Source organism: Monodelphis domestica, chromosome 8 (assembly GCF_027887165.1).
Source record: "Monodelphis domestica isolate mMonDom1 chromosome 8, mMonDom1.pri, whole genome shotgun sequence".
NCBI lineage: Eukaryota > Metazoa > Chordata > Mammalia > Didelphimorphia > Didelphidae > Monodelphis > Monodelphis domestica.
The window spans coordinates 192,386,678-192,402,915 of NC_077234.1; the positions used below are offsets into that span (position 1 = coordinate 192,386,678).

Below are 16,238 nucleotides of genomic sequence, written 5' to 3' on the forward strand. Positions count from 1 at the left end.
AGATCAGAAAAAACCTAGTGTAGCCTTAGTGTGGGATTCGAACGTCTCTGCAGTGTGTCATTTGTGCTTCTCTGGATGGAGTATTAGGAAACTTTTTCAGGTGTTACATGGGAAGAGGAAAGGAAAATGGGGACCTATCTGATAGGAAGCAGAATCTGGGCTGTGTAAGACCTTTGCAAACTAAACAGTACTCCCCCAACCCCCAAATTAAGTCTATAATATATTGTTACTCACTTTTCCTCAGAAGCTTAATGACACTATAATCTTGCAACTTCTTGATTTGCTTCTTGTGAATGTATGATGCAGGTGGGACACTGAAATGTTTTTGTCTTCACTCACACACCTTTCCTCTCTGTCCCTTTTTTTATCTTTCCATCTTCCCATCTCAGAAATATGGAAACATTGTCTCTCCCCTTTGGACAAATGCCGAAATGATGAGCTGCTCTCCCATTAGGCGTTCTCTCCCTCAACCTCAAAGGGAACAAGATTATTTAGAACACTGTGTCCAAGAACTCTGCTCATGAATTGAGTCCCATGGACTGAGCATTGTCTTCCAAAGATTAAAATGTGAAGGCATCTCCCTTCTTCCATCCAAGACAGCATGTTCACAAAGCCTCCCTTTCTACTTGTGTGGCAGATCTGATGAGAGTTTGTTTTCCATGACACTTTGAAAACAATACATTTTCTGGAATTCACCAGCTACTCCATTTGATGTTTGCTCACACAAGTTTTCCTAAATATTTTGTATATAGTGTCTCAGAATGCTAGATAAAAGCGTTACACTAACATCTTCATGTGGGCACGGGTTCCTTTGCTTGTAAGCCTTTATTTGGATCATAAATAACATGGAAAACTATTTTACAAGTGAATCTTTCATGTTGACAGTATTTATCTTGAACAGAAATCTTGAGTTCACAAGGAAATACTCTTAGTATTAGGAATTGTTCTTTGTGACATGTGCTGTTAGTACTTGGTTTTTCTGGCATATTCAGATACCAGTCACCAGGAACTCTTTATGACATTGATGCTAATGATAGAATTAATTGGCTCCTACTGCTTGGAACATGAAGGCTAACAGGTAGACCAAGCCCTAGGCAAAATTGTGTTTTTCTTTATCATTCTAAGAAACCAAGTAATTTCATTCCTATTTCGTCTCCTTTTTGTCTTTATTCCTTCTCCCTCTAATAATTTATAATGCCACTATAAGATATTAATTTTTATTTATTTTAATTCCCATTTATGAAGAAAGAACTGAGGCTCCAGTTGGTTTGACTAAGAGCATATAGTTAGCAAGTGGAACTTGAATTCAGGTCTTCCAATTCCGAGTGCAGCACTCCTCCCTCCTTTCCTTCCTTCCTTCCTTCCTTCCTTCCTTCCTTGCTTCCTTCCTTCTCCTTCCTTGCTGTCTTGCTTCCTTCCTTCCTTCCTTCCTTCCATCCATCCATCCATCCATTCTAGGACAGAAGAATGACAAGGACAGGACAATCATAGTTAAGTGACTTGCCCAGGGTCACATAGCTAGGAATTGTCTGAGGTCAAATTTGAACCCAGGTCCTCTTAACTCTAGGTCTGGTGCTTCATCCACAGTGCTACCTAGCTGCCTCTGTGCTCTTTTCATTGTACTTGTACATAACTACCTTTGGTCAGGAACACAGAAACTTCAGGAAAAAAAATTATGTCATTTTAAATGGGAATTAAGTTCTAAGAAAAAAATAACATTTGCAATAATCGAATTTCATAAAGAAGTTTAGCTTTCTTGGTAGAGCTTTTTAAAAAGATTATTTATTACAAATTACATTTAACAAATTTCCATGTTTTCCAAAGTTACATGATCCAAATTGTCTCCTTCCTTTCTTCCCTCCGCAATCCCAGAGCTAACAAGCAATTCAATCTGGTTATACAAGTATTATCACGCAAAACATATTTCCATATTATTCATTTTTGTAAGCAAATACCCAAACCCAAAAACATATACCCTAAAAGCAAGTGATAAATCATTTGTTTTCATCTTGGCAGAGCTTTAATAAGAGTGATGTCCTATGTAAAATCCAAATTTATAGGACAAAAAAGTTAGGGAAGATTATTTACATTACAAAATAACCAAAACACACCCTTTCATGAATTATTTACTTCAGATCCTCATTCAGATATATCACACATTTACCCGCACTTTTCAGGAATTTAGAAATTGCATCTAAGGGGAAGGAGTTCTTATTAGAGCATCCCAAACTCGTTTGTACTAATCTCCAAGTGTTGTATTAATTTTCCTTATACTTCAGATCATCTCAGTATAAAAATGTAATTCCATAACCACTCTCCACATTCTCCTTTTTTGAATATGAATTTGCCTTATTTATAAGCTTGAAATGAAGACCAAAAAAAAAAAAAGCAAAACCAAAAACAAACAAAACCCAAGCCCTTTGTTCTCCTCCAATAGATCCAGAGGTCCATCCCCAGAGTGAAGACTACTGGGGCCATGTGAATCCCATCGGACCCAGAGCCTGTTACGATGAAGGAAAACGTGTGGCAGAGACCATGTGTTATGCCTACATGAAGCAGGTATGCCCTTGGTTTTCCATATTCCTTTCGAGTACTTGTTTTAATCACTCAGTATTCATTTTAAGCATGTATCATTTAGTTTAGGAAACTGATCCTCTGGGGGTGGACATGGGAGAAAAATCCAGTCTATGGAGACAATGTGTTTTTCCTGTTGATGTTTGAGTACTACAGGTTTTCTTGTAGTTTGGTTTTTTTAACCCTTACTTTCTGTCTTAGAATTGATAATAAATTTCTGTTCTGAGGCAAAAGAGTGATAAGGACTAGCAAATTGGGATCACACAGCTAGGAAGTGTCTCTGAGGCCAGATGTGAATCCAGGACTTCCTATTCCCAGACGTGGCTCTCCACTGAGCCACCTAGTTTTCTTTTCATAGTCAGCCTAGATGCATTCTTTTTCCTCCCTGTGACTTGTATTTATTATTCTTAATGAGTTATGCTTTGGAAGGGCATGGGTGTATTTTTTTCTTTTTTAAAAAAATTTACCTGCAGGCTTTTTCAGACTTTAGGGAAGATATGAGCTATTCTTTGCTCCTCTGAATGTGATCAAAAGGAGACATACATTTTTTTTAATGAACCTGTATATTAAGTGAGTATCTGAAAAGAAAATCAAATGCACTTTGTGAAGTTTTTCTGTGTATTGATTCATTTGTACCTTCCCAGTCCCATTCCTCTGACTGACGGTCACAGAGTGTGGGAGACGCACAGCAGCAAACTGTGGGCTTTTGTGAATGGGGCACGCTAGCTCCCTCACCTTGCATGCCTTAGACCCTTGCTTAACTTCCTCCATGTCTTTAATTCTGCTGTGATGCCAGCAGCCTTCCTCAGTTTTGGAGCTCTGAATAGTTGTTTATAGCCTTGGGGCTGAAGTGTCTTCCCTTGATGTTGTTACTTAGAACCAGAATTCATTGGCTTGCTTGCACATTTCAGCAGCAATGCTATATTGCTTGCTAGCTAATGCCAAGTACATGTATGCAGAGAAGGCTCAAACCCAAATTATCTAGTTTTTTTCTTTTCTTTTTTTTTTTAATCATTACGGTCTGTCTTAAAATCAATGCAAAGTATTAGTTCCAAGGCAGAAGAGCAGCAAGAGCTACACAATTGGGATTATGTGACTTGCCCAGGGTCATACAGCTAGTAAATGTCTGAGGCCAAATTTGAACCCTGCATCTCCCATCTCCAGGGGTGGCTTCAATCCCCTGAGCCATCTAACTGCCCCTTGTAGTTTTCTTTCCTCTTTTCCATCTCAGAAACTTTACAGTGAGTAAATCCTGGCTCCAAAGCTACTTCAGATGTATCGAAATTAAAGATAGATGAAACATTGTGATTGTTTATGCTGCTTGGAGACTGGTATTTTGAGCATCACACTAAGCTTTTGGACCAGAATGAATAACTGTTCATGGCCAGCATACATTTAAAGTTGAAAGAGATCTCTCCTGTCATTTGTTTGCCCAAAACTTAGTACAGTTCTTGAAAGTTACTAATTTAATTACTTAATCAATGCTTATTGATTGGTTTTTGTCAATTCATTTCAACAGATAGGTAACACCTACCATAATATTGGATACTGTAGTCAGCATTGGGGATACAAACACAAAATTCAACAGAACCAGTCCTCAGGGAACTGCATGGGGCGGGGGCAGAGGGGAGCCAGGAATAAACACACAACTTTCCCCACAGGTCCAGCCCTTCTATCTATAAATGTCACTTATTATCATTTTTTATTTTGTTGTTAACCTTGCTTATTGTTTCTTTAGGTTCAAAGTATCTTATTCCATTATCACAGAATATTAAGGCTGAGGATATTAGATATTACTCTTCCCCTATATACCTCTCCTTCCCCCCAATTTTTTTGTGCAGCCATTTTTTATAAACTTATTTCCAGATGTATTGTATTTTCCCCCATTAGGATGGAAGGTCCTTAAGGACAGGAATTGTTTTGGTTTTTGTCTTCATATCTCAAATTTATCATTCTTGTGCAATCATATCTGACTCCATTTGGTTTTTTTTTTTAATTTTTAAAAATTATTAAATATTTTCCATCTTTACATGATTCATTTTCTTTCACTCTTTTTCCCCCTTCCAAGAGCTTACAAGCAATTCCACTGGGTTGTACAGATGTTATCACTTGATACCCATTTCCATATTATTCATTTTTGATATAGAGTGATTTTTAAAAACCTAAACCCATTTGGGATTTTCTTGACAAAGATACTGGAATAGTTTGTCATTTCCTTCTCCTGCTTATTTTACAAATGAGGAAACCGAGGCAACAGGGTTAGTTAAGTGACTTGCTCAGGGTCACTCAGCTAATAAGTATCTGGGGCTAGATTTGAACTTGGGAAGATGAGTCTTGGTGACTCTAGGCTCAGCATTCTTTCTACTGTACCACCTGAATTAATCATTTTAAGCCCTTACTAAATACTTGTTGAATGGGATTGGCTGTCTAGTCTGACTTTCACTTCCCCATCCCCATCCTTTTTACATAAAGAAATAGTCTTTCCCCAGGTCTCATGGCTACTCTAGTTACAGAGAGATGAAGAAACTGGCTTGGTGGGATAAAAATCATTCTTTCCCAAGGTTTCATGGATACTGTATTAACCATGAGGAATGGAAAATGTCTCCTCTGTAGTTAGCTCCAGAGTCTCTCACTCATACTCCCCCCCCCCCCCCCCCCCACTACATATTTGCCTAGAATATCTGAACTGGGTCATTGTAACGTAATGAAGCATGTGTTGAGCAGGAAGAGGAGAGAGAGGAGGAATTTAGGAGGTACCTACCATCTAAAGAAATCAGAATTGTCTCTGTGCGACAGACAGCCACAATCCTTTGGCTATCCCCAGCGTAACTGGCCCCTAGCCTACATTTACATAACATTTGTTACCACCTCTTATTCTGAAGCTCCATTACAAAGTTGCCCTAGACATACCATCTGCTACTCCAAGCATCCAAGCATTGAAGTTTTAATCAGTCAAGTTGTAACTGGCTTCTCTACTAGGATATTTTTGGCCATTGTGTTTATAGTCTTAGACTTGGAACACAAAAAAGTGTCTCAGATGATAGGAAGACATTCAGTAGGTCATGATGGCTCCAGTTTAAAGAAAAAAAGATCAGAACACAAACCCAAGTTCATTTGTAGTTTCTTTGTTCTAAATTTCATAAATTAACCTTTTGATTATTCTGAAGCATTGGAATATCATTTATTAATGGGGTACCTCTTTGGCTTGTGCTCCTGCCAGAAGATAAGCCCTTGTTTTATTGTAGAATGCTCTAAATGATATACAGACAAATGACTCCCTTTAAACACATCTAAGAATAAACTATCTATAGTTCTCTTTGCCATGGAGGCCAGCCATTATACAGTTATCCTTTTCACATCACTGGGGTTAGAGTTGCAGCACCCTTGTGATGTGGAAAATCCAAGTAAAATTTTTTTTGGCCCTGCTTTCATACCAGAGAAGAAGCCTGATTTTTTTTTCTTTTATGGGGTATTTATTGTATCTTATTCTAAATTTGGAGTTAAGTATGCTTTTTTGAGTTTCTAAACTTTTTCTGTGTCATCTGCTGGTCTTTGCCTACTTTCTGCGACTTCCACAGAACTCCCCACAAAGTCCCATTTAACTTCTTATGTCAATGCTCAATATAGCAGAATGATGATGAGGAAAGCTGTGATGTGGAAGGGATATCTGCCGTTTCTTCTGAACAAGATCTTTCTGATCTCTTTCTTCCTTCCATTTGCGAGTTTAGATTAGAGTATTATGCTTTGATATTTTTGGCTTATTGGTTTTTCTTCTCCCTCTCTCCCCCAAAAACTTATATTTAGGATTATCATTTTATTTTAAAAATTTTAAAAACGGACTAATTAGGTGGTGATCTATTTTAACATTAAAGTTCTCAGGTGTCTCTCTCCCTCCTTCCCCTTCCTTCACTGGAGAAGACAATACTTCATGAAGATATATACATATACATATAAAACTATGTCCTAGTTGTTTCTGTTTATCAGCCCTTTCTCTGGGGGTGGACATACACAAGTCATGCTTCAAATAATATTTCTGGTTCTATACATAATGTTCTCTTGGTTCTCTCATTCCTTGGTTCTTTAGTTCTACTCTGTTCTGGTCTTCATAATTTCATGTAGGTCTCCCTACCCCTTCCTCCCTCCCTCCCTTCCTTCCTTCCTTAAATTTATTTGTTTTTGATGTACAGAATTCCACTTTTTTTCTTCACTATGTCCCCCCATCCTCTAATGAAAAAGAAGAAAAACAAAAGCCCTGTAATAAATATGTATGGTCAAGCAAAACACATTATTCCTTCATTGAATATAGAAAAAATAAGCCTCTACTAATGACTTCTGTTATATTTTGTATTTACTTACTTTTTTGCCCCTAATCCCCACAATTTTTCACGCCCTCCATTAGATTATAATAAGCTGTGTGTACAGGAAAGGTATTTTCATTTCTTTGCCTCCATAACTCCAGTACGTAGCCCTGACATATACTAGATACTTAATAATTACTTGTAAGTATTATTATAATAATGAATATACTAGTAACTGGCATATACTAGGTACTTAATTGTTTATTGAATGAATGGATTTTTAAAAAACAACATGAGCTCAAGATGAATAGGTTATAGGTTTTTAATGGCTTACCCATCCAGGTCTGTTGTCTGTTCCCAAATTCAGTTGGGAGTCCTATGCATCAATCAGCCCTATGAAGAGGACCAATTGCCCATCTTCTTTTTAAGTTTTTAAGTTGCTCTTTTTCAGGATGACCTGACAATAATGTACGTTCTTCTCAGACGCTCAGTATTTACTTATTTCTCCTTTGATTAAACACTGTGATGTCTAGAATGAGCTGTTGGTGACTCATTCCACTATCCCACAATGGGACAAAGCCACATAACCAAAAAAGTGAAAGCTGGTCATTAGAAACAGTGATTCAGTCATGAACATCCTCATTTACTGGACTCTGAGACTTAGTCAAGAATATAAATTTACCAGTGTTGCAGCCAGTAGAGGGTCTGCCACTATCTGAGGTATGATTCTGGAGTTGTTTGGATTTCCCCCCATCCCCACCCCCATTAAGTTTGTCAGAAGATTTAAGCATTGAGAAAGAATAAGGAAAAACCGAATAGAGTTGTCAGCTCAGTGTTACAAAATTATTTTAAGGAGTTCTAAGAAATAGGTTTTATTACTATAAATTGGCCTATAAAGGTGATATATAAGTAAGAAAGATACATTGTAGAATTTCTCAGGTAGTTAAGGTAACATTCATTGAATCATCTAAATCTAAGTGGTGTTGTGTGCTAGAATACTGGACCATGAATCAGGAAGACACAAGTTCTAATCCTGTTTCACACACTTACTATGTTACCCTGGCCAAATCCCTAAACTTCTCTCTGCCTCAGTTTTCTCATCTGTAAGAAATGGGAATAATAAATCGTATCTACCTCCTAGGGTAATTGTGAGGTGTTTTTTTGTTTTTTTGTTTGTTTGTTTGTTTTGTTTTGTTTTTGGAAATCTCTATCTTCCACCTTAAAAATCAGGATTGTGTATTGGTTCAAAGGCAGAGGAGAAGTAAAGACTAGATAATGAAGGTGAAGGGACTTGATCAGGGTTACTAGCTAGGAAGTGTCTTAGATCAGATTCAAACCCAGGCCTTCCTGTCTCTAGGCCTGGCTCTCAATCCATGGAACCTCTTAGTTATCCTGCAACAGAACTTTTGTTGTCCTTTTTATTCTTCTCAGGGATGATTCTAGGAGGGGGTACAGGGAAGGATGAATGAAGTAGGACTGATGTGGAAAAAAAAAAAGTTCTCAAAAGATATTCTTTGGAAGGGAGAATCTCTTGAATTTAAAAAAGATTACATTAATAGAACAAAGAGGATCAGAAAATACTTTGAAGTTATTGGACCATTCAGAGCAAATAGTCTGATTTGAATGAATAGGAACCAGGTAGACAATTTTGAGATTAAGTGACTCAGCCATAAAAATCAGGGCTCTCTTTCCAAAGTTCAAGAGATTCTACAAGAAATATATGGCAGTTTCACAGAGTTTAGCTCTATATTTCCTCTTCCTTCTTTCTTTTCTTTTCTTTTCTTTTCTTTTCTTTTCTTTTCTTTTCTTTCTTTCTTTCTTTCTTTCTTTCTTTCTTTCTTTCTTTCTTTCTTTCTTTCTTTCTTTCTTTCTTTCTTTCTTTCTTTCTTTCTTTCTTTCTTTCTTTCTTTCTTTCTTTCTTTCTTTCTTTCTTTTTCTTTCTTTCTTTCTTTCTTTCTTTCTTTCTTTCTTTCTTTCTTTCTTTCTTTCTTCCTTCCTTCCTTCCTTCCTTCCTTCCTTCCTTCCTTCCTTCCTTCCTTCCTTCCTTCCTTCCTTCCTTCCTTCCTTCCTTCCTTCCTTCCTTCCTTCCTTTCTCTCTCTCTCTCTCTCTCTCTCTCTCTCCCCCCCTTGCTTCTTTCCTTTTTCTGTTTCTTCTTACCTTCTGTCTTAAAATTGATACTAAGAACTGGCAGTGGGGGTTAAGTGACTTGCCCAGGGTTATATAGCTAGGAAGTATCTAGAAGGAAGTGTTTAGATTTGAACTCAGGACCTCCTGCCTCCAGCCCTGACTTTCTATCCACTGAACCACCTATATATTACTGTTCTACATAAGTGATTTAATCTTGAAATGCTCTAACCTCATTGTTAAAAAGTTCCTGTAGAATGCCCCAATTCTCAGAAAAAAGTAGAGCTGTTGAAAAAATCACTGCCATTTTAGAGTCTAAAATCCAAATTTTAAAAACTCATCCTTTGTATATAAGGCAGCTAAGTGTTATAGTGGACAGACCACTGGTTTTGGAGTCAGGAAGAACTGAGTTCAAATCTATCTATCCTCGCACATTTACTAGCTAGGTGACACTAGACAAGTCATTTAACTGTGTTCCCCTCCATTTCCTTATCTGTTAAATGAACTGGAAAAGGAAATGGCAAACCACTCTAGTAAGTTTGCCAAGAAAATCCCAAATGGAGCCAGAAAGAGTCAGACATGATTGAAAGACTGAACACCAACCACCACCAGAAAACCTGGAGGCTGAGCTAAGTCCTTCAGACTGTAGAATTCCAAGCCCAAGGCAATAGACAGAAGCCACTGAGTCATGGGAAAGGGACTTGCTTTGTGGGACTTTGGGCCTTTGTTTTCTCACCCATAAAAAAATGAAGATGTTAGATAGACCCAGTGGCTTCTAAGGGCATTCGAGCTGTAGGTCTAGGAGCCTGGCATGCTTCTAAGCTGAATTTGTTGTTTTGTATGGCTTTTATTCTGTCAGGGACACTGGTTTGATTTGTGTAAACTTGCCAAGATTTTATATTCTACCCCTGGAATAAAGCTGCATTCACTGCCTGTTTATATGTATCCTTCCTCCTTTCTATTAATAAAACTGAAGTTGGTAACTTCTGAGTTATTTTCTATTGAGATCACCATCTCTAGCCCTTTTTTATATCTTCTCTGACTTGTTTAGTAGGGAAAGAGTTTATTTGTTTCTCGGCTACAAATAAAACCACAAGCCTTAGTCGTCAACTTTTGAATACCCAACAAGACAGCAATATATTCTGTGCTGTGGAGAATTGTATATAGAGAGGGTTTATAATCTAATGGAAGGAACACAATAAACACAAGTACTTTAAAACTTCATAAATGAAAACTCTAGGAATGGGTGGGCCTTAGACTGAAGTTATGAAATCTCTGAAAAAGGAGTGTGGATTTTGTTGGTTACGTGTTAGACTGATAGTTATAATGATAAAGTGCTAGACTTAGAATCAGAAAGACCCAAGTTCAAATTCTTTCTCAGTACCATGTCACCTTTGCCAAGTCTTTAACTTGGTCAATTTCTTTCTTACCCAGAGTCAGAAGAAATGACAAGCAAGTAGATTTTTTCTAATTGCCCAGGGTCACTCAGATAGGAAATGACAGAATTTGGATTCCAGTCTTGCATATGGTATGACACCAGTTTTAGCCCTGTTTCTACTCTTTTTCCTCCACACCAGCCATTTTTATGGTTGAGAAAACTGAAGTCTAGCAGGAAGTGACTTGCTCAAATGACCTCTCTTAGATGATTGGGTCAAATGAAACTTGGTCTAGAGCCCTTTTCATTCTGCCTTCAAGAACATTTAAGCAAGTTAAGGTGCTACTCTCTCACTCATATTTAGGCTAGGCCATTTCCCCGAATCTGCTTTGTAGAAAAACTGGGTACAGCTCCCAGTTTCACTCATAGCTCCCTAGTCACAGCTTAAACCTTGCTGTTCGCTCCAAAAACATCCGAAATAGTATCAGCAACTTCTTCCCCATCCCACACAGAGCCAATGTCTGGGTCAGACTCCCTTGCTGTTGCTGGAGCTGCAGCTGGAGCTTTCTAAGGTGACCTCAAAGGACTGCCTACCTCCTTTCCCTAGTTATGCCTGTAAATCTCACTCCCTTCCCTGTATCCCTGGAAGGGGAGAGGATCCCCGCCAGAAGTTCCCCTTCCCAAATTGTTTGCAATGCTTTTTATTTGTTTCTTGAGGTCCTCTTGTGGCTAAATGTCCTTGGGACTACCACTGAAGGTGGCCAGAGGAAATCTTCTAAAGCTTTCTGTCAGAGTAGAAAAAGAGGTGAGGGAAAGGCAAAGAAAGATGGAGCCTTGGCTACGGGCGTTTTCAAGCTGTACAGCTGAGGAGCTGCCCCAGAGATGGATGAAAAGGGGTCTGGAGAGGACAGCTAAGAAAGCCCAGTCTGTAGCATCAGCTACAATTTATTGATTCAGCAGGCATTTCTTAAGTGCACTACTTCTCCCAGGCATGCACAGAAGAGCTCCACAGTTAGATTTCTTTTTCTGAGGACCTGCGGCAGGCATTCAGGCAGTCCATTAGAATGTGTGAGAGTTTTGCTCCCCACACCTTGGAGCAGCAAGGGCTACAACAGGGGACTGTGCTGGGCACTTTGTTCTTGGGTTCCAGCACTCTTCTAAACCAACAAAGACTAGAGGCTATGCATGGGGGGGGGGGGGGGGGGGTTAGGACTTGGGTCAGAGTTGTGGCTGAGGAAATTAAGAGAAAGTAGAGGAATTCCTAAGGAGTACCAATCCTTGCTCCCAATTCGTTTACTTTCTAGAGATTCATCTCTGGACATTTCATTTTACTTTGGGATCCTATTTTACTCATCGATAGCATGATAATTGTAGCATGTAGCAGAGATTTCCTCTGCCCTTGCTGTGAAAATTGTAAGATAACTTCTATGAGAGCACTTTGAAACTACAAAGTACTAGGCAAGGGCAGCTAGGTGGCACAGTGGATAGAATGTCAGGCTACAGTCAAGGAAACATTTCTTCATAAGTTCAAATCCAGCCTCAAACACTTCCTAACTAGATTGATACTCTCTGCCTCAGTTTCCCTTCCATAAAATGCATTGGAGAAGCAAATGGCAAAATGTTCCATTATTGTTGCCAAGAAATTCCAAAAAGAGGTCAGGAAGAGTCATACAGGACTAAACACTACTGAACAATAAGAAACCTTGAACATAAAAAAGAAAAGAAAAAAGTAAATGTAGTGTGGTGCTATTAACATAAATAGGCCTTGGTGCTATTAAACACAAAGACATCAAAGATGACCCCAAGAATAATAGATATGCACAGCCCAAGAGAACACGAATGCCTTTGATCATATGAGAAGGGCTATGTGTTTAGAGAAGCTAATGAACTGAGAACTTGGGGTATAATAGAAAGAGCATTGACCTGAGAGCCAGGAGGCCTGGTTTATCATTTATAATCATGCAACTTCAAGCAAATCACCTAACCTCTTTTAACTAATATAAAATGGTGATATTATGTGTGTGTGTTTGTGTGTTATTGTCTCAGTCGTGTTCATCTCTTTCTTCATGATCCTACTTGGTGTTTTCTTGGCAAGGATACTGGAATGGTTTGCCATTTCTTTCTCCAACTCATTTTACAAATGAGGAAACTGAGGCAAACAGGGTTAAGTGACTTGCCCAGGGTCACCCAGGTAGTGTCTAAGGCTAGATTTGAACTCTCCACTAGGCAAAGGCACCTAGATAGTACAGTGGATAGAATGCCAGACCTGGAGTGACCCTAGGCAAGTATACGTATATAAACACAATCTCTGTCTCTGTCTGTCTCTCTCTCTATATATATCTATATATAGATGTATATAACACATTACACTTGTGATTTAACTAGAATATGGAACTGCAGTGAGTAAATACTCGTTATTAATGCGGATGAGTTTATTGTCTTAGAAAGTTGCCCAAGGCACTGAGAGTTCAATCCCTGTCCTTGGACCACATAGCCAGCATGCGACAAAGCCTGTACTCAAACCCAGACCTTCTTGAGTTGAGCTGAGTGCTGAAGGAAAGCAGACAGCAGGAGAGGGAAGGATCCCAGTGGTGTGCAGTGCCTCCTGCAGAAGGGACCATGAGCTAAGGAAGCCGGGGACCCGAGAGATGAAGTGAGGAGGCAGCCAGCATTCAGCCTGGAGAACAGCCAGGGCAAAGGCACAGATAGATGACTGTATTTGGTGAACTGTAAGTGGGCCACTGTGGCCAGTGTATGGAGGAGCGTCATGTGTAAGAAAACTGGAAAGAGAGAAAGGGGCCACGTTAGGAAGAGCTATAAATGCCAGGCACTAGAGCTCATGTCTGGAGGCAGCATTTTGTAGGCCATAAAGTATTACATAAATGTGAATGGCGATTGCTAGTATTATTCATGTGTTCTATTTTAGATAACAGTCCTAAGAGAAGCTATCCTGTTGATGGCTAGAAATAGAGAACTTGGGGAGAGCAGGAAAAGTCTAGAGCTAGAGATACAGATCTGAAAGACATCCAGGTGATTATTTAAGCCACGTGAGTTGATGAATTCCCTGCAGTGGGTGTAGAAAGAAGTGAACAGAGAATCCAGGGCAGCCTTGGGGCATACCACAGTTAATGTGTGGGCGAGCAGGAGAGCTGATGGACCAGTAAAGGAACAGTCAGGTCTGGGGAGAATCTGAAACGTGAAATGTTTAAAAAACATGGGAAGGAAGAGAAAGACTGGTTCATAGTATCTGAAACCATAGGAAGGCTAAGAAGAGTAAGAAAGCTGTCAAATTCAATTGTCTCCAAGCCTACCTAAAATCCCTGATGATGTCAAAGGATAAATGTGAAGAGAAGAAGAGTGTGTTATGTAAGACTTTTATCCTGTGATAAAATTTAAAATAAATCATGTTGTTTTAGAAAGAAATGATGCCCCACCCACCCAATTTGTTTTGCCCTTCTCATGCATACAGATGAGAAAATTGAACATCATCTTGCTTTTTTCTCTCCCTCTTATTGCAGGAAGGGGTTGAAGTGAGAGTTGCTAGAATATTCAATACTTTTGGACCACGGATGCATATGAATGATGGCCGAGTTGTCAGTAACTTCATTTTGCAAGCTCTCCAAGGGGAGCCTCTCACAGTAAGTATTTGCCACATTCTTAAATTTGAACTTTTGTAGGTTTAAAGCTTTGAAATCACTGTGAGACCTCTATTTGGAATTTAGACTACATAGGAAGTAGGAAAGGAAATTTTAAATTAAAGATGGATATTTCTGAAAAAATGGACACCTTATTGTATAATTAAGCAAATTCTCCCATCTGTTGCTGCTGCTTTGGGAGGGATTTAGTATATTCCACAGAAACAAACCAACTAGTAACACTAAAAACCTATAGATTTTTTTCTTATGGACTCATAAGATAGTTAGGCAAAGAGAGAAGAGACATAGATGTATTGGAATCTCTTTTATCCAAGAGACTCAGTAGTTTAATAAGGGCTCTCTATATCATAGGCACTCTGCTATGTTTTGGGGCTAAAAAAAAAAAGAGCCAAAATAGTCTTTTTTCTTAAGGAGTTTTCATTATAAAGGGGCTAAGGGTGGGGGGAAGATAATGATAGGATGACATGTATATAATTCATATCTGCCATATAAATATAGAGTATCTAAAGGTGTCATTAGAGAGAAAGGCACTGGTGGAGGCAGGATACATGGAGTCTTGGCCTTGAATGCAGAATCATTCAGCTTGGCAGGAGGAGAAAGAGAAATTCAGATGTCCTCCTTAGCCTGGTGCTAAGGTTGAAAAAGGCTCTACTACTCTTCTAATTCTTAGGCCCAAGACTTTTGTGTGGTTTCACCCTGATTGGTTTCCACCCTATTGTCATAAAGGGGGAATAGACAGTAATCAGAATGGTTGCCAGAAGTTTTCAACATGGGAGATTGGGAGGGGAGGATTATAGTGTGTGATTGCCTATTCCAGAGATATCAGAGATAATCTGGCAGGAAAAAAGGGTTTCTGAGCAGACAACCAATTTCATAAAGTCTAGTCTCAAACCCAAAGGCTGGTTGGTCTACCACATATTTCTGTATGTGTGTATGTGTGTGTGTGTGTGTGTGTGTGTGTGTGTGTGTGTGTGTGTGTGTGTTCACTCTCAAATCTTAATTCTCCATATCAATGGAAGGAAAGTTAGCTCTGATATGTATAATTAAAATTTGTGGGATAAATGTATCACACAAATATGTTTGCAGCTAATTTATGTTCCTAATTGGATCTTGCCTGGATAAATTTAAATTACTCTGAATTGTCTGATCACAAACATCAACTAACAATGTAAATAAGTAGAAAGCCAACCTTCCTCTTAAAATTTCCATGGACCATTTCACATTTGGCTAATCAACTGTTTCCTTGGGATTTATTAGATTGTTATTATATCAAAGACATTATATCAAAGCCTAGATATTTAAAGTCATTATGTTATTGTTCAGTTGTTTATGTCATGTTCAACTCTTCATGACCCCATTTAGGATTTTCTTGGCAATGATACTGAAATGGTTTACCGTTTTTTTACAGCTCATTTTATCGGTGAAGAATCTGAGGCAGACAGGGTTAAGTGACTTGCCCAGGGGCACACAGTTATTATGTTTCTGAGGTCAGATTTGAACTTGGAGGATCTTCCTGACTCCAGACTAAGCATTCTATCCACTGCACCACCTACCTACTTCATTTTAGGTCAACTGAAGATCCATTTGCTCTTCAATATGCACTGAGGGAGATGCAGAATTTTAAAAGTCACTTCCTGTCTTGATGGAGATTATAGTCTATTAGGGGGATAAATCATAAATACAGTTAATGTGGAGAGGAGGGAGTATGTTGTAATGGAAAGAACAAAGGACTAGCATTCAAATTTTCACTCTATGACTTCTTATTCAGTATATTTTTTTAAGCTTCAAGGCTAGGATTACAAAGATAAAAGCTGATAGTTCCTGCCTTACTTGTTCCTGTCTTACTTGCTATTAAAGGGATACCACATATCCACACAAAAAAGTAAGTAGGAATTAAATTTAGAATGGAGAGAACACTTGACAACTTGGTTTGGAGAATGAAGTGTTCCGAAAAGACCTCCTTGAAAAAGTGACACCTGAGATTAGCCACAAAGCAAGGATTGTAAGAGGTATATATCAGGAATGGACATATTCTCTGGCTGCGCGATAACCAATACAAAAATGCTCCCATGGGTGATGGCATGCAAAGTTCTGGCAGCATCTAAATGGACTAGTTTTTGGAATGTTGGGTGAAGATGTGGAGAGGAAATGGAAAAACTCATGCAGCTTGAACTGGGGGGGCCTTCAGTCCCAGACTGAGGCTTTTGGGT

At 38.8% G+C, this 16,238-nt stretch overlaps 1 protein-coding gene across 2 annotated transcripts in view; it reads left to right on the plus strand.

The window, feature by feature from the left end:
• Positions 1 to 16,238, plus strand: part of UXS1 (UDP-glucuronate decarboxylase 1) — a 143,903-nt gene that overhangs the window by 100,092 nt on the left and 27,573 nt on the right. For both annotated transcript variants that reach the window (XM_007501194.3, XM_007501195.3), the window contains exons 9-10: positions 2,438 to 2,559; positions 13,891 to 14,010. In XM_007501194.3, coding sequence (XP_007501256.1) covers positions 2,438 to 2,559; positions 13,891 to 14,010 — 242 coding nt within the window. The remainder of the gene's footprint in view (positions 1 to 2,437; positions 2,560 to 13,890; positions 14,011 to 16,238) is intronic.